Source organism: Lampetra fluviatilis, chromosome 48, assembly GCF_964198595.1.
Source record: "Lampetra fluviatilis chromosome 48, kcLamFluv1.1, whole genome shotgun sequence".
Lineage (NCBI taxonomy): Eukaryota > Metazoa > Chordata > Hyperoartia > Petromyzontiformes > Petromyzontidae > Lampetra > Lampetra fluviatilis.
In genome coordinates, this window is record NC_136322.1 from 4,684,478 (window position 1) to 4,704,774 (window position 20,297).

The 20,297-nt window shown below is 54.5% G+C and overlaps 1 protein-coding gene across 1 annotated transcript; it reads left to right on the forward strand.

Annotated features, from left to right (window-relative positions):
* The first annotated feature begins 5,317 nt into the window (after positions 1-5,317).
* LOC144948279 (keratin, type 1 cytoskeletal 11) lies at positions 5,318-20,029 on the forward strand. Its single transcript, XM_078877711.1, has 9 exons — positions 5,318-5,975; positions 7,960-8,085; positions 8,808-8,890; positions 9,605-9,761; positions 12,125-12,289; positions 14,422-14,547; positions 15,267-15,487; positions 17,357-17,607; positions 19,440-20,029. Exons 1-8 carry the CDS (start codon positions 5,640-5,642, stop codon positions 17,595-17,597), a joined length of 1,455 nt encoding a protein of 484 aa, XP_078733837.1. The 5' UTR covers positions 5,318-5,639; the 3' UTR covers positions 17,598-17,607; positions 19,440-20,029.
* Positions 20,030-20,297: the final 268 nt, after the last annotated feature.

The following is a 20,297-nucleotide window of genomic DNA, read 5'->3' on the forward strand; positions in this document are numbered from 1 at the left end:
TGCCCATAGACTAACATTGCCCATAGTTTAACACTGCCCGTAGACTAACACTGCCCATAGACTAACACTGCCCATAGACTAACACTGCCCATAGACTCACATTGCCCATCGACTAACACTGCCCATAGACTCACATTGCCCATATACTCACATTGCCCATAGACTCACATTGCCCATAGACTAACACTACCCATAGACTAACACTGCCCATAGACTAACACTGCCCATAGACTAACATTGCCCACAGAGCGCTGGTATGAACCCATCGAACCCGAGATCGATTCTCGCTCACAGCCAATACCGGGTGACGATTCTCTGCCCTAGGTAGACTCAGTTTTAAAAACTGAGTACCTGGTGAAGCGGTGTGTAGTAAACATCGCCACTGGGGGAGACAACGGCGGTCGGGCGGGCGTGGTGGTGTTGGACTTTAATAGGTGCTCGCTAACAGCACTTGCCCCAACAGCCTGTTAGAGGTTATATGGGGGTGTCGTTTTGTGGTGAGTGTGTGTGGTAGGTGAGTGAGTGTGTGGTGTGTGGTAGGTGAGTGTGTGTGGTAGGCGAGTGTGTGGTCAGTGTATGTGGTAGGTGAGAGAGTGTGTGGTGAGTGTGTGTGGTAGGTGAGTGAGTGTGTGGTAGGTGAGTGTGTGGTGAGTGTGTGTGGTAGGTGAGCGAGTGTGTGGTGAGTGTGTGTGTGGTAGGTGAGTGAGTGTGTGGTAAGTGTGTGTGGTAGGTGAGTGAGTATGTGGTGAGTGTGTGTGGTAGGTGAGTGAGTGTGTGGTGAGTGTGTGTAGTAGGTGAGTGAGTGTGTGGTGAGTGTGTGTGGTCGGTGAGTAAGTGTGTGGTGAGTGTGTGTGGTAGGTTAGTGAGTGTGTGGTGAGTGTGTGTGTGGTGAGTGAGTGTGTGGTAGGTGAGTGTGTGGTGAGTGTGTGTGTGGTGAGTGAGTATTTGGTGAGTGAGTGTGTGGTGAGTGTGTGTGTGGTGGGTGAGTGAGTGAGTGTGTTGTGAGTGTGTGGTGAGTAAGTGTGTGGTAGGTGAGTGTGTGGTGAGTGTGTGTGGTAGGTTAGTGAGTGTGTGGTGAGTGTGTGTGGTAGGTGAGTGAGTGTGTGTGTGGTAGGTGAGTGTGTGGTAGGTGAGTGTGTGGTGAGTGTGTGTGGTAGGTGAGTGAGTGTGTGGTGAGTGTGTGTGGTAGGTGAGTGAGTGTGTGTGTGGTAGGTGAGTGTGTGGTAGGTGAGTGTGTGGTGAGTGTGTGTGTGGTGAGTGAGTATTTGGTGAGTGAGTGTGTGGTGAGTGTGTGTGTGTGGGTGAGTGAGTGTGTGGTGAGTGTGTGGTGAGTAAGTGTGTGGTAGGTGAGTGTGTGGTAAGTGTGTGTGGTAGGTGAGTGAGTGTGTGGTGAGTGTGTGTGGTAGGTGAGTGAGTGTGTGGTGAGTGTGTGGTAGGTGAGTGAGTGTGTGGTGAGTGTGTGTGGTAGGTGAGTGAGTGTGTGGTGAGAGTGTTTGTGGTAGGTGAGTGTGTGTGGTAGGTGAGTGAGTGTGTGGTGGGTGAGTGTGGTGGGTGAATGAGTGTGGTGGGTGGGTGAGTGAGTGTGTGGTGAATGAGTGTGTGGTGAGTGTGTGTGTGGTGTGTGTGGTAGGTGAGTGAGTGTGTGGTGAGTGTGTGTGTGGTGAGTGTGTGGTGAGAGTGTGTGGTAGGTGAGTGAGTACGTGGTGAGTGTGTGTGGTCGGTGAGTGAGTGTGTGGTGAGTGTGTGTGGTAGGTGAGTGTGTGTGGTAGGTGAGTGAGTGTGTGGTGAGTGTGTGTGGTAGGTGAGTGTGTGGTGAGTGAGTGCGTGGTGAGTGTGTGTGGTCGGTGAGTATGATCGGTGAGTGAGTGTGGTAGGTGAGTGAGTGTGTGGTGAGTGAGTGTGTGGTGAGTGTGTGTGTGGTGGGTGAGTGAGTGTGTGGTGAGTGTGTGGTGAGTAAGGGTGTGGTAGGTGAGTGTGTGGTGAGTGTGTGGTAGGTGAGTGAGTGTGTGGTGGGTGTGTGGTGGGTGAGTGAGTGAGTGAGTGTGGTCGGTGGGTGAGTGAGTGTGTGGTGAGTGAGTGTGGTGAGTGAGTGTGGTGGGTGAGAGTGAGTGAGTGTGGTGGGTGGGTGGGTGAGTGTGGTGAGTGAGTGTGTGGTGAGTGTGTGGTAGGTGAGTGAGTGTGTGGTGGGTGTGTGGTGGGTGAGTGAGTGAGTGAGTGTGGTCGGTGGGTGAGTGAGTGTGTGGTGAGTGAGTGTGGTGAGTGAGTGTGGTGGGTGAGAGTGAGTGAGTGAGTGTGTGTGTGGTAGGTGAGTGTGTGGTAGGTGAGTGTGTGGTGAGTGTGTGTGTGGTGAGTGAGTATTTGGTGAGTGAGTGTGTGGTGAGTGTGTGTGTGTGGGTGAGTGAGTGTGTGGTGAGTGTGTGGTGAGTAAGTGTGTGGTAGGTGAGTGTGTGGTAAGTGTGTGTGGTAGGTGAGTGAGTGTGTGGTGAGTGTGTGTGGTAGGTGAGTGAGTGTGTGGTGAGTGTGTGGTAGGTGAGTGAGTGTGTGGTGAGTGTGTGTGGTAGGTGAGTGAGTGTGTGGTGAGAGTGTTTGTGGTAGGTGAGTGTGTGTGGTAGGTGAGTGAGTGTGTGGTGGGTGAGTGTGGTGGGTGAATGAGTGTGGTGGGTGGGTGAGTGAGTGTGTGGTGAATGAGTGTGTGGTGAGTGTGTGTGTGGTGTGTGTGGTAGGTGAGTGAGTGTGTGGTGAGTGTGTGTGTGGTGAGTGTGTGGTGAGAGTGTGTGGTAGGTGAGTGAGTACGTGGTGAGTGTGTGTGGTCGGTGAGTGAGTGTGTGGTGAGTGTGTGTGGTAGGTGAGTGTGTGTGGTAGGTGAGTGAGTGTGTGGTGAGTGTGTGTGGTAGGTGAGTGTGTGGTGAGTGAGTGCGTGGTGAGTGTGTGTGGTCGGTGAGTATGATCGGTGAGTGAGTGTGGTAGGTGAGTGAGTGTGTGGTGAGTGAGTGTGTGGTGAGTGTGTGTGTGGTGGGTGAGTGAGTGTGTGGTGAGTGTGTGGTGAGTAAGGGTGTGGTAGGTGAGTGTGTGGTGAGTATGTGTGTGGTAGGTTAGTGAGTGTGTGGTGAGTGTGTGGTAGGTGAGTGAGTGTGTGGTGGGTGTGTGGTGGGTGAGTGAGTGAGTGAGTGTGGTCGGTGGGTGAGTGAGTGTGTGGTGAGTGAGTGTGGTGAGTGAGTGTGGTGGGTGAGAGTGAGTGAGTGTGGTGGGTGGGTGGGTGAGTGTGGTGAGTGAGTGTGTGGTGAGTGTGTGGTAGGTGAGTGAGTGTGTGGTGGGTGTGTGGTGGGTGAGTGAGTGAGTGAGTGTGGTCGGTGGGTGAGTGAGTGTGTGGTGAGTGAGTGTGGTGAGTGAGTGTGGTGGGTGAGAGTGAGTGAGTGTGGTGGGTGGGTGGGTGGGTGAGTGTGGTGAGTGAGTGTGTGGTGAGTGTGTTGAGTGTGGGGAGTGAGTGAGTGAGTGTGGTGAGTGATGGAATGAGTGTGGTGGGTGAGTGAGTGTGGTGGGTGAGTGAGTGTGGTGAGTGAGTGTGGTGAGTGGGTGAGTGAGTGTGGTGAGTGGGTGAGTGAGTGTGGGTGAGTGAGTGTGATGAGTGGGTGAGTGTGGTGAGTGAGTGTGGTGAGTGAGTGAGTGTGGTGAGTGAGTATGTTGATTGAGTGATTGGTTGTTCGACCATACTTCACCATTCCTGTCCACCTGCAACACAAACTTGGAGTGGTGGTGGTGGAGGGTTCAGTGACTCTGAGCTCGGCTCTCGTCCGCGTGATGGTCTCCACGTTGCCGTTCGACTGCCGTCTGCTGGTACGCGCGGAAAATAACAACAGCCCACAACCGTCTTCTTGGTTCTTTCGGTAAAGTCACGGAGAAGGGAAATAACGAAATAATAAAATAATAAAAATAAAACATAATAAAATACAATTCTCACGACGTTTTGGCCACGACGCAAGCAGCCGTCCTCAGGTGAAATTTCAGACGCTGTCTTTCAGACGCTGTCTTTCCAACAGACCTGTTCTTCACCTGAGGACGGCTGCTTGCGTTGTGGCCGAAACGTCGTGAGAATTGTATTTTATTTTGTTTTATTTTTTATAATTTTATAATTTCCCTCCTACGTGACTTTACCGAAAGAACAAAGAAGATGAATCCCTGCAGTCACGAAAGGTTTAAATCGAAATTTAAGGCCACAACCGGTTACTGGTTTTCATCGGTTACGGGCTCGAACCGGTTATCAAGCTCGAACCGATTGTCAAGCTCGAACCGGTTACCGTCTGCGCCAATCAATCTCGATCGGTTTTCACTCTCTGGTGATATCAACACACAGACAAAGATCCCCCGGGTAGCCTCTAGTAGGTTGTTGGGGCAAGTGCTGTTAGTAGCGAGTAGCAGCAGCGCCTATACACAGACAAAGATCCCCCGTGTAGCCTCGAGCAGACTGCTGGGGCAAGTGCTGTTGTTAGCGAGTAGTAGCAGCAAGGATTACACAGACAAAGATCCCCCGTGTAGCCTCTAGCAGACTGTTGGGGCAAGTGCTGTTAGTAGCGAGTCGCAGTAGCTCCTATACACAGACAAATATCCCCCGGGTAGCCTCCAACAGGGCTGTAGGGGCAAGTGCTGTTGTTAGCGAGTAGTAGCAGCAGGGATTACAAAGACAAAGGTACCCCGGGTAGCCTCCAAGAGGGCAGGAGCAGCATCACCAATCAAGTCCCGCAACTGTGGCACACGAGGGGCTGGGTGGCACACGAGGGGGTGGGTGGCACACGAGGGGGTGGGTGGCACACGAGGGGGTGGGTGGCACACGAGGGGGTGGGTGGCACACGAGGGGCTGGGTGGCACATGAGTGGGCTGGGTGGCACACGAGGGGGCTGGGTGACACACGAGGGGCTGGGTGGCACACGAGTGGGCTGGGTGGCACACGAGGGGCTGGGTGACACACGAGGGGCTGGGTGGCACACGAGGGGCTGGGTGGCACACGAGGGGGTGGGTGACACACGAGGGGGTGGGTGGCACACGAGGGGCTGGGTGGCACACGAGGGGCTGGGTGACACACGAGTGGGCTGGGTGGCACACGAGGGGCTGGGTGACACACGAGTGGGCTGGGTGGCACAGCACCGCGTCTCGGCCGCCTTTGTCTCCTCAGTGGCGATGTTCACGGCCACACCGCACCGGGGACTCATTTGAGGCCGAGTCGACCTAGGGGAGGCCCTAGACCCGTTCAGATAATCACCACTGGTTGCGGAATCGAACTCGGGTGTTTGCGCCGCGCGCTAACCGCTGCACCACCGCTCACCCCACCACACCTACACACTCACCTACCAAACTCACTCACCCCACCCTCACCACCTACTCACCCCACCCTCACCACACCTGCCACTCCCTCACCGCAGACCCACCCATCCATCCCATGCGCACCCACCTCCTTTCTGCCCCTCCGCGTCTATATAAACCGCTGCACCACCTCGTCAGCTTCAGCGTTACAGCTCCAAGCTCCTGTACATCTCCCCCCGTGTCTTTCTCTCCTCTCCTCGCTTGTCCATCCGCCTGTCTCTCTCCTCTCTCTCCCTTCGTGTGTCTCCATTCTCTCTCATCTCTCTCACAGCACCCCTCCCACGATGTCCTTCAGCTCCCGTTCCATCGGCGGCTACGGTGGCATGTCTACGCGTCTGGGCCGAGGGTCCGCCAGCGTCTACGAAGGCGGCGGTTCTTCTGGGGGCTACCGCATCTCGCAATCCTCGATGGGTGGCGGAGGTGGCTATGGTGGTGGCTACGGTGGTGGTGGTGGCTACGGCGGTGGTGGTGGCTATGGAGGTGGCTGCGCCATCAGCTCCTCCTTCCAGAGCTTCGGTGCCTTCGGAGGAGGTGGTGCAGGTGGCGGCGGGTTGAGCGGTGGGAATGAGAAGGCCGAGATGCAGGGACTCAACGATCGCCTGGCTGAATACATCGAGAAGGTGTGGGGTGGGTGGGTGGGTGGTTGGGTGGTTGGTTGGGTGGGTGGTTGGGTGGGTGGGTGGTTGGGTGGTTGGGTGGCTGGGTGGGTGGTTGGTTGGTTGTTTGGGTGGTTGGTTGTTTGGGTGGGTGGGTGGTTGAGTGCGTGGGTGGTTGGTTGGGTGGTTGGTTGGGTGGTTGGTTGGGTGTGTGGGTGTGTGGGTGGGTGGTTGGTTGAGTGGGTGGGTGGTTGGTTGAGTGGTTGGGTTTGTGGTTGGGTGGCGGTGGTGATGGAGGTGACCGTGGCTCGATGGTTCGCGCGCCAAGAATTGCTGCTGCTTTTGCCTGCTAACGCAGCACTGGCACCAATTGCCTGCTGAGGCTATATGGGGGAAATGTTTGGGTGCGCGCGTGTCTGTGAGTGTGTGTATGGGGAGCGGTAGCGTAGCGGTTAGCGCTATGAACCTGGCGATCCGGGTTCGATTCCCGCTCACGGCCAACATCAGTGACGATTATCTGAACCGGTCCTGGGCCTCCCCTAGGTCGGCTCAGCCTCAAATGAGTACCTGGTGTGATGTGTAAACATCGCCACTAGGGAGACAAAGGGGGCCGGGCGTGGTGTTGGTCACCCACCCCCTCGTGTGCCACAATTCTGCTGACGTAGATGCCACTGGTTCTTCATTTTCTGCAGATGTAGATGCCTCTGGTTCGTCACGTTCTGCAGATGTAGATGCCACTGGTTCTTCACGTTCTGCAGATGTAGATGCCACTGGTTCCTCACGTTCTGCAGATGTAGATGCCACTGGTTCTTCACGTTCTGCAGATGTAGATGCCACTGGTTCTTCACGTTCTGCAGATGTAGATGCCACTGGCTCTTCACGTTCTGCAGATGTAGATGCCACTGGTTCCTCACGTTCTGCAGATGTAGATGCCACTGGTTCTTCATGTTCTGCAGATGTAGATGCCACTGTTTCCTCACGTTCTGCAGATGTAGATGCCACTGGTTCTTCACGTTCTGCAGATGTAGATGCCACTGGTTCTTCACGTTCTGCAAATGTAGATGCCACTGGTTCTTCACGTTCTGCAGATGTAGATGCCACTGGCTCTTCACGTTCTGCAGATGTAGATGCCACTGGTGCATCACGTTCTGCAGATGTAGATGCCACTGGTTCTTCACGTTCTGCAAATGTAGATGCCACTGGTTCCTCACGTTCTGCAGATGTAGATGTCACTGGCTCTTCATGTTCTGTAGATGTAGATGCCACTGGTTTTTCATGTTCTGTAGATGCCACTGGTTCTTCAAGTTCTGCAGATGTAGATGCCACTGGTTCTTCACGTTCTGCAGATGTAGATGCCACTGGTTCTTCATGTTCTGTAGATGTAGATGCCACTGGTTCTTCACGTTCTGCATATGTAGATGCCACTGGTTCTTCAATTTCTGCAGATGTAGATGCCACTGGTTCTTCACGTTCTGTAGATGTAGATGCCACTGGTTCTTCATGTTCTGCAGATGTAGATGCCACTGGTTCTTCATGTTCTGCCGATGTAGATGCCATTGGTTTTTCATGTTCTGTAGATGTAGATGCCACTGGTTCTTCGTGTTCTGCAGATGTAGATGCCACTGGTTTTTCACGTTCTGCAGATGTAGATGCCACTGGTTCTTCACGTTTTGTAGATGAAGATGCCACTGGTTCTTCACGTTCTGCAGATGTAGATGTCACTGGCTCTTCACGTTCTGTAGATGTAGATGCCACTGGTTCTTCACGTTCTGCAGATGTAGATGCCACTGGTTCGTCACGTTCTGCAGATGTAGATGCCACTGGTTCTTCGTGTTCTGCAGATGTAGATGCCACCACCGCCATCTAGTGCGCGACGGTTGAACATACGACTCGTATCTTTGAAACTTCGTAAGTCGTGTTCGCAAGTAGAGGTAGACCCTGTGCTAACAGCACTTGCCCCAACAGTCTGTTAAGGCTATACGGGGGGATCTTTGTCTTTGTGGTGCAGGTGCGATTCCTGGAGAATGCCAACCAGGAACTGGAGCTACGGATCAAGGAGTTGCTGAAGGGAAAGGGTCCCGGCAACAAAGACTACAGCGCATACTACACCACCATGCAGGAGCTCAGGGACAAGGTGAGTGGGTGGATGAGTGGATGGGTGGGTGAATGGGTGGGTGGGTAAGTGGGTGGATGGGTTGGTAGGTTAAGGGCGTGGTTGGGTGAGCGAGTGGGTGGGTAAGTGTGTGGGCGGATGTGTAAGTGGGTTGGGTGAGTGGGTGGGTTGGTAAGTTGGTGAGTGGGTGGGTACGTGGATGGGTGTGTGGGTGGGTGAGTGGGTGGGTAGGTGGGTAAGTGGGTGGGTAAGTGGGTGGGTAAGTGGGTGGGTGGGTAAGTGGGTAGGTGGGTAAGTGGGTGGGTTGGTAAGTGGGCGGGTAAGTGGGTAGGTGGATAAGTTGGTGAGTGGGTGGGTGGGTGAGTGGGTGGGTGGGTGGGTGAGTGGGTGGGTAAGTTGGTGAGTGGGTGGGTACGTGGATGGGTGAGTGGGTGGGTAAGTTGGTGAGTGGGTGGGTGGGTGAGTGAGTGGGTGGGTGGGTGAGTGAGTGGGTGGGTGGGTGAGTGGGTGGGTGAGTGGGTGGGTGGGTGAATGGGTGGGTGGGTGAGTGGGTGGGTAAGTGGGTGGGTAAGTTGGTGAGCAGGTGTGTGCATCTCCGTGCGTGTCTATATGGATCATCTTTTGGCGAGTGTCTCACCCTGCAAAAAAAAGAAAAGTGAACTTGAGACTAAGCACTTGGACATGGGGAAAATTTAAAAGCAACGCCCTACAAACCCTCAATCCCCCCTCCCCCCACCTTGCAGATCCTGGCTCAGATCATGGAGAACGCCCGGGTCAGCCTGGAGATTGACAACGCGCGGCTGGCAGCCGACGACTTCCGCAGCAAGTGAGAGAAAATTCCTTCCCCCCCCCACGCTCCATCTCCTCCGCCACCCTGTCACACTATCACACTGCCACCCTATCACCCTGCCACCCTGCCACCCTGCCACCCTATCACCCTGCCACCCTATCACACTATCACCCTGCCACCCTATCACCCTGCCACACTATCACACTATCACCCTGCCACCCTATCACCCTGTCACCCTGCCACCCTATCACACTATCACCCTGCCACCCTATCACACTATCACACTATCACCCTGCCACCCTATCACCCTGCCACCCTATCACACTATCACCCTGCTACCCTATCACCCTGCCACACTATCACACTATCACCCTGCCACCCTATCACCCTGTCACCCTGCCACCCTATCACACTATCACCCTGCCACCCTATCACACTATCACACTATCACCCTATCACACTATCACCCTGCCACCCCATCACCCTGCCACCCTATCACACTATCACCCTGCCACCCTATCACACTGTCACCCTGCCACCCTATCACACTATCACCCTGTCACCCTGCCACCCTATCACCCTGCCACCCGCAGGCGACGGCAAGGAGGTGTGTGTGTGTTGTGGCCAGCGCTCTGCGCGTGCGATGGGATCCACGCTCAATCTCCCCCCCCCTCCACCATCTCAATCCTTTGCTTTGCTCCCCACCTCCCCCCTCCACCACCACCACCACCCCCTGGCGCCGTGTCCCAGGTGGGAGACGGAGCTGGCTCTGCGCAGCTCCGTGGAGGCGGACATCAACAACCTGCGCGGGCTGCTGGACGAGTACAGCATGGCGCGCATGGGGCTCGAGGGGGAGATCGAGAGCCTCCGCGAGGAGCTCATCTTCATGCGCAAGAACCACGAGGAGGTGGGAGCGAGGGGAGGGAGAGGAATGGGGGAGAGGGGGGAGGGAGGGGGAGAGGATGGGATGGAGAAGGGGAGGGACAGAGGGGGGCAGAAGGAGGACGGAGGGAGAGGGGAGAGAAATGAAAAAAAACAAGAAATGAAAAAAAAAGAAGGGAGAGATGGAGAGGGGAGAGGGAGGGGGGAGAGGGAGGGGAGAGGGAGGGGGAGAGGGAGGGGGGAGAGGGAGGGGGGGAAGGAGGGGGATTGGAGGGAGGGGGGAGAGGGAGGGGGGAAGGAGGGGGATTGGAGGGAGGGGGGAGGGAGGGGGGGGAGAGGGAGGTGGAAGAGGGGAGAGGGAGGGGGAGTGGGAGGGAGGAGAGGGAGGGGGGTACAGTGAGGGGGGGGGGCTAAGGACTGACAGGCGTGTTCGTGAATCGAGGCAAACCTCTTCAAGTGCGTGGGGGTTACGTTCCTGGCAAATGACGTGTCGGGGGGAAAAACCGCGTTCAACATTATCACACGGCAACAAAAATAACAACCCATCACACACCATCGTTTCATCACAACACGAATCATTCCCCACCCAACGGATGCAGCCCTGCCACGGCACGCCCTGTGCAGGGTGGTGGCAGGGTGATGGGGTGGCAGGTTGATGGGGTGGCAGGGTGGCAGGGTGATGGGGTGGCAGGGTGATGGGGTGGCAGGGTGATGGGGTGGCAGGGTGGCAGGGTGATGGGGTGGCAGGGTGATGGGGTGGCAGGGTGATGGGGTGGCAGGGTGGCAGGGTGACAGGGTGATGGGGTGGCAGGGTGATGGAGTGGCAGGGTGGCAGGGTGATGGGGTGGCAGGGTGATGGGGTGGCAGGGTGGCAGGGTGATGGGGTGGCAGGGTGATAGTGTGATAGGGTGGCAGGGTGGCAGGGTGAATGGGTGGCAGGGTGGCAGAGTGACGGAGGAGATGGAGCGTGGGGGGAAGGAATTTGCTGTGGCGCTTTGTGGCCACGGTGGCCTGGAGATTCTCATACCCTTTGGTTCTTTCGGTAAAGTCACGTGGGTAAAAAAATAAAAAAATCACGACGTTTCGGACGCAACACAAGCGTCCATCATCAGGCTGTGGTTAAATTTGTTTTTTATTTTTCTACCTACGTGACTTTACCGAAAGAACCACAAAGAGTATGGATACTTGCATTGCACGAAAACTTCAAATCTATAATGAGATTCTCATCTCCGCTGCACCACCACCACCACCGCTCCCACCTATCCGGCCACCAGGTCCCGTTAAAAAACCAAAACACCTCCACGGATGACGCCAACGTCATCTGGTCCAACACCATGTGAGACTAGGCCCTAAGGAAAGCTGTGGACCAATCAACTTCAAGGACAGTGCACACATTATCAAAGTAATGTTTTTTTTGTTTGCATTACGACTGCAGGTATTGTGGTCTATGCAAACATGACTCCTTGTGAAAAAAAAGGTGTCAGTTTTGTTGCCAGATAAAAGGGTAAAAAAAATTACACTGGTCAACACACTTTTTCTGGTATTCCAACGGTTTTAAGGTAATTTTGGGGTGCTGATTCCAAATCTGGAATCAGTTTTTGTCTATCACATCAGGTTTTTGAGATATCAAATATTGCATTTTCAATAAAAACTGCAGAAGAAAAATATTAAATAAATGTGGATATCTACATAAAATGATTATAAACACACTATCCTAAAAATACAGCACCATATTTTAACACTAAAGCAGTCACTGACTCGCAACAACTTAAGTGACAGAGTTAATTTCTGGTAAAATCAATGAAAATGGGGTATGCCGATAGCATAAAAATGAGATGCGATAGAGCAAATCTGAGATCAGATTTGGAATCGGCACCCTGAAATTAGTCGAGAACAGCTACAAAAGTCCAGGCCAGAAAAAAATGTTTTTGTTGTTGTTGACCAGTGTTATCATATTCTTCTTGGTTCTTTCGGTGAAGTCACGTAGAATGGAAATAATAAAATAATAAAAATAAAACAATAAAATAATTCTCACGACGTTTCGGCCACAACGCAAGCAGCCGTCCTCAGGTGAAGAACAGGTCTGTCAGAAAGACAGCGTCTGAATGAACACCACCAGGCTTGGCAGCGTATATTTAAGCTGGGTTGGAGGGGGAAGAGCGCCTTAACAAAGGAATTTGCATATCAAGAGTAATTTAGCATATTTATGTGAAATGCAGGTATGTGATTAGTGCTACTTGTGCCCGTGCATTATGCAGGATTAGCAGCATCAAAAGGAGGGGATAGGGGTAGCGTATTTTTTCTTTTGGCAAATGAGGTTCCAATGGTGTAAACCTCCACGGCTTCTCGGCACGTCTGCTTAATGGTCCTTTGCCTCTGTCCCTACAGGAGCTGGCCGCCTTGCGGGCGCAGCTGGAGGGGTCATCTATGTCGGTGGAGGTGGACAGCACCAAGGGCAAGGACCTGCACAAGATCCTGGCCGAAGTCCGGGCTCAGTACGAGGCGATGATCGCCAAGAACCGTGTGGACCAGGAGGAGGCCTTCAACAAACAGGTCGGGCGGTGGGACGCCACCACAACTACAACAAACACCACCACAAGCAACACTATCATCATAATCACCAACACCACCACCACTATCATCACAACCACCACAAGCAACACTATCATCATAATCACCAACACTATCACCACCACCACAACCAACACTATCATCATAATCACCGACACAACCACCACTATCATCACAACCACCACAAGCAACACTATCACCACCACCACCACTATTATCACAACCACCACAAGCAACACTATCATCACAACCACCACCATTATCATCATCAATCACCAAAACACAACCACCACTATCACCACCACCACCACTATCATCACAACCACCACAAGCAAGACTATCATCATAATCACCAACACACCATCACTATCATCACAACCATCACCACAACCACCACTATCATCACAACCACCACCACCACCGATCACCACTATTACCACAACCACCACCACAACCGATCACCACTATCACCACAACCACCACCACCACCGATCACCACCATCACCACAAACACCACCACAACCACTATCATCATAACCACCACAGCAACAACTACCACAACCACGATCACCACAACCACGATCACCACAACCACTATCACCATAACCATTATCACCACAACCACTATCACCACAACCATTATTATCACAACCACCACAGTAACAACCACCACAACCACGATCACCACAACCACTATCACCACAACCACGATCACCACAACCACTATCACCATAACCATTATCACCACAACCACTATCACCACAACCACTATCACCACTATCACCATAACCATTATCACCACAACCACGATTGCCACAACCACTATTATCACAACCACCACAGTAACAACCACCACAACCAACCACTGGTGGTCGTGGTTGTAGTGGTGGTGGTTGTAGTGGTGGTTGTAGTAGTGGTTGTTGTGGTGGTGGTTGTAGTAGTGGTAGTGGCGGTAGTAGTAGTAGCGGTTGTAGTGGTGGTTGTAGTGGTTGTAGTAGTAGTGGTGGTGGTTGTAGTGGTGGTTGTGATGGTGGTTGTAGTAGTGGTTGTAGTAGTAGTGATGGCGGTTGTAGTAGTAGTGTTGGTTGTAGTGGCGGTAGTAGTAATAGTGGTGGCGGTAGTAGTAGTGGTAGTAGTAGTGGTGGTGGTTGTAGTAGTGGTGGTAGCGGTAGTAGTAGTAGTGGTGGTGGTTGTAGTGGCTGTGCTCACACTACCACGAGGAGTAGTAGACGAAGTTGGGTTGGTACACTCTCCACTAACCGCTGTCCCACCTGGGTCACTGCACTCCCTACTGCAGACCCAGTCGGTGCAGGTAGTGGTTGTAGTGGTGGTGGTGGTTGTAGTGGTGGTTGTGATGGTTGTAGTAGTAGTGGTGGTTGTAGTAGTAGTGGTTGTAGTAGTGGTAGTGGTTGTAGTAGTGGTGGTAGTGGTTGTAGTAGTGGTGGTGGTTGTAGTAGTAGTGGTGGTTGTGGTGGTGGTTGTGATGGTGGTTGTAGTGGTAGTGGTTGTATTAGTGGTGGTGGTTGTAGTAGTAGTGGTGGTTGTAGTAGTGGTGGTGGTTGTAGTAGTAGTGGTAGTAGTGGTAGCGGTAGTAGTAGTAGTGGTGGTGGTGGTTGTAGTAGTGGTGGTGGTGGTGGTTGTAGTAGTAGTGGTGGCTGTAGTAGTGGTGGTGGTTGTAGTAGTGGTAGTAGTAGTGGTGGTGGTGGTTGTAGTAGTGGTGGTGGTTGTAGTGGTTGTAGTAGTAGTGGTGGTAGTGGTTGTAGTAGTGGTGGTGGTTGTAGTGGTTGTAGTAGTAGTGGTGGTGGTGGTTGTAGTAGTGGTGGTGGTGGTGGTTGTAGTAGTAGTGGTGGCTGTAGTAGTGGTGGTGGTTGTAGTAGTGGTAGTAGTAGTGGTGGTGGTGGTTGTAGTAGTGGTGGTGGTTGTAGTGGTTGTAGTAGTAGTGGTGGTAGTGGTTGTAGTAGTGGTGGTGGTTGTAGTGGTTGTAGTAGTAGTGGTGGTGGTTGTAGTGGCTGTGGTCACACTGCACGAGGAGGAGTAGTAGACGAATGGGGTTTTGTACACTCTCCACTAACCGCTGTCCCACCCCTACCTGGTTCACTCCCTCCCTACCGCAGGCCCAGTCGGTGCAGGTGGTGGCCGTGCAGCACTCACAGGCGTCCCAGGCTGCCAAGGTGGAGGTCACGGAGACACGGCGCGCCATGCAGAGCCTCCAGGCTGAGCTCGATTCTCTACGAGGCCTGGTGAGTTTGCCCTGCAGCCGTCGGGCGCTGCTGCTGCTGGGCTACTGGGCAGTGCCAGGCTAGGTGCACCGTGAGGCTGCTGGGCTACTGGGCAGTGCCAGGCTCTGCTCCCCTCCACGCACTCTCCTGCCTCTCACCTCTCATCTCACTCCACTCTCATCTCTCTCCACTCTCCTCCACTCACTCTCCTGCCTCTCACCTCACTCCACTCCCCTCCACGCACTCTCCTGCCTCTCCACTCTCTCATCTCACTCCCCTCTCATCTCACTCCACTCCCCTCCACGCACTCTCCTGCCTCTCCCCTCTCATCTCACTCTACTCCCCTCCACGCACTCTCCTGCCTCCCCCCTCCACTCCCCTCCCCTCTCATCTCGCCCTCACCCCCTCCTCCTGCCTCTCCCCTCTCATCTCACTCCACTCCGCTCCACGCACTCTCCTGCTTCTCTCCTCTCATCTCACTCCACTCCCCTCCACGCACTCTCCTGCTTCTCCCCTCTCATCTCACTCCCCTCTCATCTCACTCTACTCCCCTCCACGCACTCTCCTGCCTCTCCCCTCTCATCTCACTCCCCTCCCTCCACGCACCCTCCTGCCTCTCCCCTCTCATCTCACTCCCCTCCACGCACTTTCCTGCCCCCCTCCCCTCCACTCCACTCCACTCCCCTCTCATCTCATCCCCTCCTCCTGCCTCTCCCCCCCCCCTATCCACGTCGTCCCAGATCCGCTCGCTGGAGGACCAGCTCCAGGACACAGAGGAGCGCAACGCTCGCGACCTCTCCACCTACACGATGCAGATCCAGCGCCTGGAGGGCGAGCTCTCGAACCTGCGCCACGGCATCAACCAGCAGCTGAAGGAGTACGCGGACCTCCTCAACATGAAGATGAAGCTCGAGGCGGAGATTGCCACCTACAGACGCCTGCTGGAGGGGGAGGATAGCCGGTAAGGTGGTGGTGGTGGTGGTTGTGGTGGTGATGGTGGGGGTGGTGGTGGTGGTGGTGGGGGTGGTGGGGGTGATGGTGGTGGTGTTGGGGGTGGGGGTGGTGGGGGTGGTGGTGGGGGAGAGGTGGTGGTGGTGGTGGTGAGGGAGGATGGTGGTGGTGGTGGTGGAGGATGGTGGTTTGGTGGGGGTGATGGTGGGGGTGGTGGAGGATGGTGGTGGTGGAGGATGGTGGTGGTGGAGGATGGTGGTGGTGGAGGATGGTGGTGATGGAGATGGTGGTGGTGGGGGAGAGAGATGGTGGTGGTGGTGGTGGTGGTGGAGATGGTGGTGGTGGAGATGGTGGCGGTGGTGGTGGTGGAGATGGTGGTGGTGATGGTGGTGGTGATGGTGGTGGTGGGGGAGAAATGGTGGTGGTGGAGATGGTGGTGGTGGAGATGGTGGTGGTGGAGATGGTGGCGGTGGTGGTGGGGGAGAGATGGTGGTGGTGGAGAGCTGGTGGTGGTGGTGGTGGTGGGGGAGAGAGGTGGTGGTGGTGCTGGCGGTGGAGATGGTGGCGGTGGTGGTGGGTGAGAGATGCTTGTGGTGGTGATGGAGATGGTGGTGGTGGGGGAGATGGTGGTGGTGGGGGAGGGAGGTGATGGATGTTGGTGCTGGTGGTGGTGGAGATGGTGGCGGTGGTGGTGGGTGAGAGATGGTTGTAGTGGTGATGGTGGTGGTGGTGGGGGAGGATGGTGGTGCTGGTGGGGGAGATGGTGGTGGTGGTGATGGAGATGGTGGTGGTGGTGGGTGAAAGATGGTTGTGGTGGTGGGGGAGATGGTGGTGGTGGTGATGGAGATGGTGGTGGTGGTGGGTGAGAGATGGTTGTGCTGGTGGTGGAGATGGGTGTGGTGGTGGGGGAGATGGTGGTAGTGGAGGGGCCAACCGCACATCCCCACGTATCAGTCATTCACAACAACCAACGCACTCCGACCCCGATCAATTATAATGATAACACCCCCACGCATCCATCCTGCTGACACAACAACAACAACCGCCATTCGCCACTAAGTGGCGGTAACGTCACCACGACGCTTGTGCCAGGCTACGTGCACGTTGAGGCCACGTGAAGTGTCGAACGCCCGCTGGCAGGAGGTCACGGGGCAGACCCAGCAGGTGCCACGGGTCGACTGACTGAGATGACTGGCCGATGCACCACCTGTGCCCCCTACTGTGCCAACTTGCTGTGCTTTAGCCACCCGGTGTTCACACACACACCACCACCACACCACCACACCCCTATCAATGACATAACATCCGCACACATATTGCACGCTCTCATCCCACCAAAACCCACGCATCCGATACATCCATCCCACCCAAACCCATCCACATCGTGTGCCAGTTTGGCTCTGTGGGTGGCGTCTGTGGCCGTCAAAGGACTGCTGTTCGCTTAACAGCACTTGCCCCGACATCCTGCGTGAAGGCTACACGGGCCACCTTTGCCTGTGTCTTTGTTTCCTCTGTTAGTTTCGACCGAGATTTAGAACCGGTCCTGGGCCTCATCCTCTAGGTCGACTCGGCGTCAAATGGGTTCCTGGTGTAGCGGTGTGTAGTGAACATCGCCACTGGGGAGACAAAGGTGGCCGGGCGTGGTGCTGGCCACCCACCTCCAGTGCCTGTCGTTCAGGCCTTCATAGGCGCTGCTCGCTACCAGCACTTGCCCCGACGGTCTGACAAGGCTACACGGGGGATCTTTGTCTTTGGACGTAAACAATTATTGATTTGTTGTTCACCTCCCCCCCCCCCATGTTCCTCCTCCGTTTTCTCTGTGACTCCCCCCTCCCCCCACTCCCACCACTCCCACAACCAACAACAACAACAACCCCAGGATGGGCAACATCTCTGCCAACTCGACCTCTGGGTTGATCACCGTGAGCGGCGGTGGCGGCGGCGGCGGCGGAGTCTCCGGCGGTGGTGGTGGCGGTGGCATGAGCATGACCATGACCAGCAGCAGCAGCAGCGGCGGCGGTGGTGGTGGTGGCAGCAGCAGCAGCAGCGGTGGTGGATCGGTGGTGAAGACCACGACCACCAAGGAGTCGTCCAGCTACTCCACCGGCTACCGCTCTTGAATGCCAAAAGGTGAAGGGCGAATTCCACCCCCCCCCCGCCTCCCCCCCCGGTTTAAATTTTGACAAAAACAAAAAAAACGCGGACATAAAAAGCGACTCTCTCTCGGATATAGACAAAAAAGTTTCGTGGCTGCTTGACGAAAACAAGTTTAAACGCCCCCCCCCACCAAAGTGGACTCATTTGAGGCTGAGTCGACCTAGGAGGGGGACGAGGCACAGGACCAGGTTCAAGATAATTCGTGACTGGTGCTTGTGCCAGGCCAGGTGCACCTTGAGGCCACGTGAAGCGTCAAAGACCTCGCTGGCGGGAGGTCACGGGACAGACCCTGCAGGTGCCATGGGTTGACCGAATGAGATGACCGGCAGATGCACCACCAGCTCCCCCCTACTGTGTCAACCTGCTGTGTTTTACTCGCCCGGCGCTCCGCTCGTTGTTGTGAGCGTCGCTCCTCCGCCCTCCGTTGTTGTTGGAGGGCGACTGCCCCCAACTGCCCAGTAGCGTCCTTCACGAGCCTCCTCCACAGAGGCCGATCTTGACACCGCTGGTACCAGTCATCGGCAAGTCCACTCAGCTCCACGTCCTCCTGTACCACGTCACTCCATCTCTTCTCTAGCCCGTGCCGCGCCCGTTTAGCCCCCTCTATCCGGCTGAACAAAAGCTGTTTAGGCATGCGGTGGCTGGGCATGCGGGCTACGTGACCAAGCCAACGCAGCCTTGCCTGCCGGAGGAGCTCACCGATGGGACTTTGCCCAGATCTGTCAAGGATTTGTGAGCTCCTCACACAATCCAGCCTGGTTAGGTGGGTGTCCACGTTTCGCAAGCGTAGAGACGGGAGGGAATGAGCGTGGCCGAGAAGACCTGAAGCTTCGTGCCACAAACACACACACACACACGGACGCACCATATGTCTCGTCGGTTGCTAGGAGACGGGAAACAACAACAACAACAATAATAACAGTAATTTTCAATGGCGCTCGGAAATGATCCCTTGTAACGCGTTGACTTCGCCTGCCATGCCAAGGGTCTGTCCCGTGCCGGCTCAAGGGATCTAGAGGAACACACAAGTCGCTCTGTGTGTGAGTGTTGTTGTTGTGGTGGTGGTGAAGGCGTCCATGTCCTCCCTAACGCGCACATCCCGAACGCATGCAGCTGTTGTTACTCGATATTACACAGAAGGGGACACTGACAAACAAAGACAAAGATCCCCCGTGTGTACTCTTTGGTTCTCTCGATAAAGTTACGTAGGTTGTTTAATTTAGTGTGTTCTTTCTCCCTCTAAGCCTGCGTACTTTACTACGCATCTCTTCGTACTCATTGACATGTAAATTTTTTCTCTAACCCCTCCCTCTCTCTGCCTCCGCCCCCCTCTGTCTATTTAAGGCCACCCCACAGAGACGATCACCCCTCTCTGTACCTGTGTTGCTCTCTTTGTGTATCTTGGTGATATCTGTCTGCTTATATGTCTGTCTGTGGTTTTCTGGTTAGATTTTGTGTCGCTATTTCATTATACCTGATGATGATTGCTTGTGTTGCAATCGAAACGTCGTATACTATTATTTAATTTATTATTTTATCTTTATACGTCACTTTACCGAAAGAACCAAAGAATAATTCCTGCAGTCACGAAAACTCCAAAATTAAGATTAAAATAAAATATTTTTTTCTAAAAAAATTTTTTATACAATTTTTTTTTGGTGGCGGCAGCATTTATATTTGCGCGATCTAACCCAACGAAAACTTCTATTGTGGTGTTGTAGAGTTACATTGAACACGTGGTTACACCGCCATATTATGCCTAAACCGAGACCCCCCCTCCACCCTCCCCTTGCCTGGACCCGCAGCTGCTCCTGTGCAGCTCGAGAGCTCGAGAGCGACGGCTGCTGCCCGACTCGAGGAAGCCACGTGGCTCGAATGGAAGCCCTGACGTCACAAAGGCCATGGCGTCTCTCTCTCTCCCCTCGTGTCTCTCTCTCTCCGTGTCTCTCTCTCTCTCCCCCCTTGTCTCTCTCTCCCCGTATCTCTCTCTTTCTCCCCGTGTCTCCCCTCTCTCCCCGTTTCTCTCCGTCTCTCTCTCTCTCTCTCCCCGTGTCTCTTTCTCTCTCCCCGTGTCTCTCTCGCCCCCAGTGTCTCCCTCTCTCCAAGCGTCTCTCTCGCCCCCGGTGTCTCCCTCTCCCCATGCCCCCCTTCATCACCGTGTCCCCCTCCCCCCTCCCCCCGTGTCTCTCTCTCTCTCCGTGTCTCTTTCTCTCCCCCAGTGCCTCCCTCTCCCCATGTCCCCCTTTATCACCGTGTCCCCCTTCCCCCCTCCCGTGTCTCCCTCACGCCCCCATGTCTCCCTCATGCCCCCTGTGTCTCCCTCATGACCCCGTGTCTCCCCTCCCCGTGTCTCCACCGTGGGATTGAGAGAGTGGCCAATAAAAGCTCCTTTCAAAAACAAAAAAACCCGACAGACCTCGTTCCTGTGAGTTCCTCTGCTGTGTGGTTTTTCTGAGTGCAGTGGAAGCCCAATGGTGGGCGCGTAAAATTTCGATTTAAAGCTTTCGTGACTGCAGGAATTCATCTTCTTGGTTCTTTCGGTAAAGTCAGGTAGAATGGAAATAAAAAAATAAAACATAAAATAATTCTCACGACGTTTCGGCCACAACGCAAGCAGCCGTCCTCAGGTGGAGAACAGGTCTGTCGAGAAGACAGTCTGAATG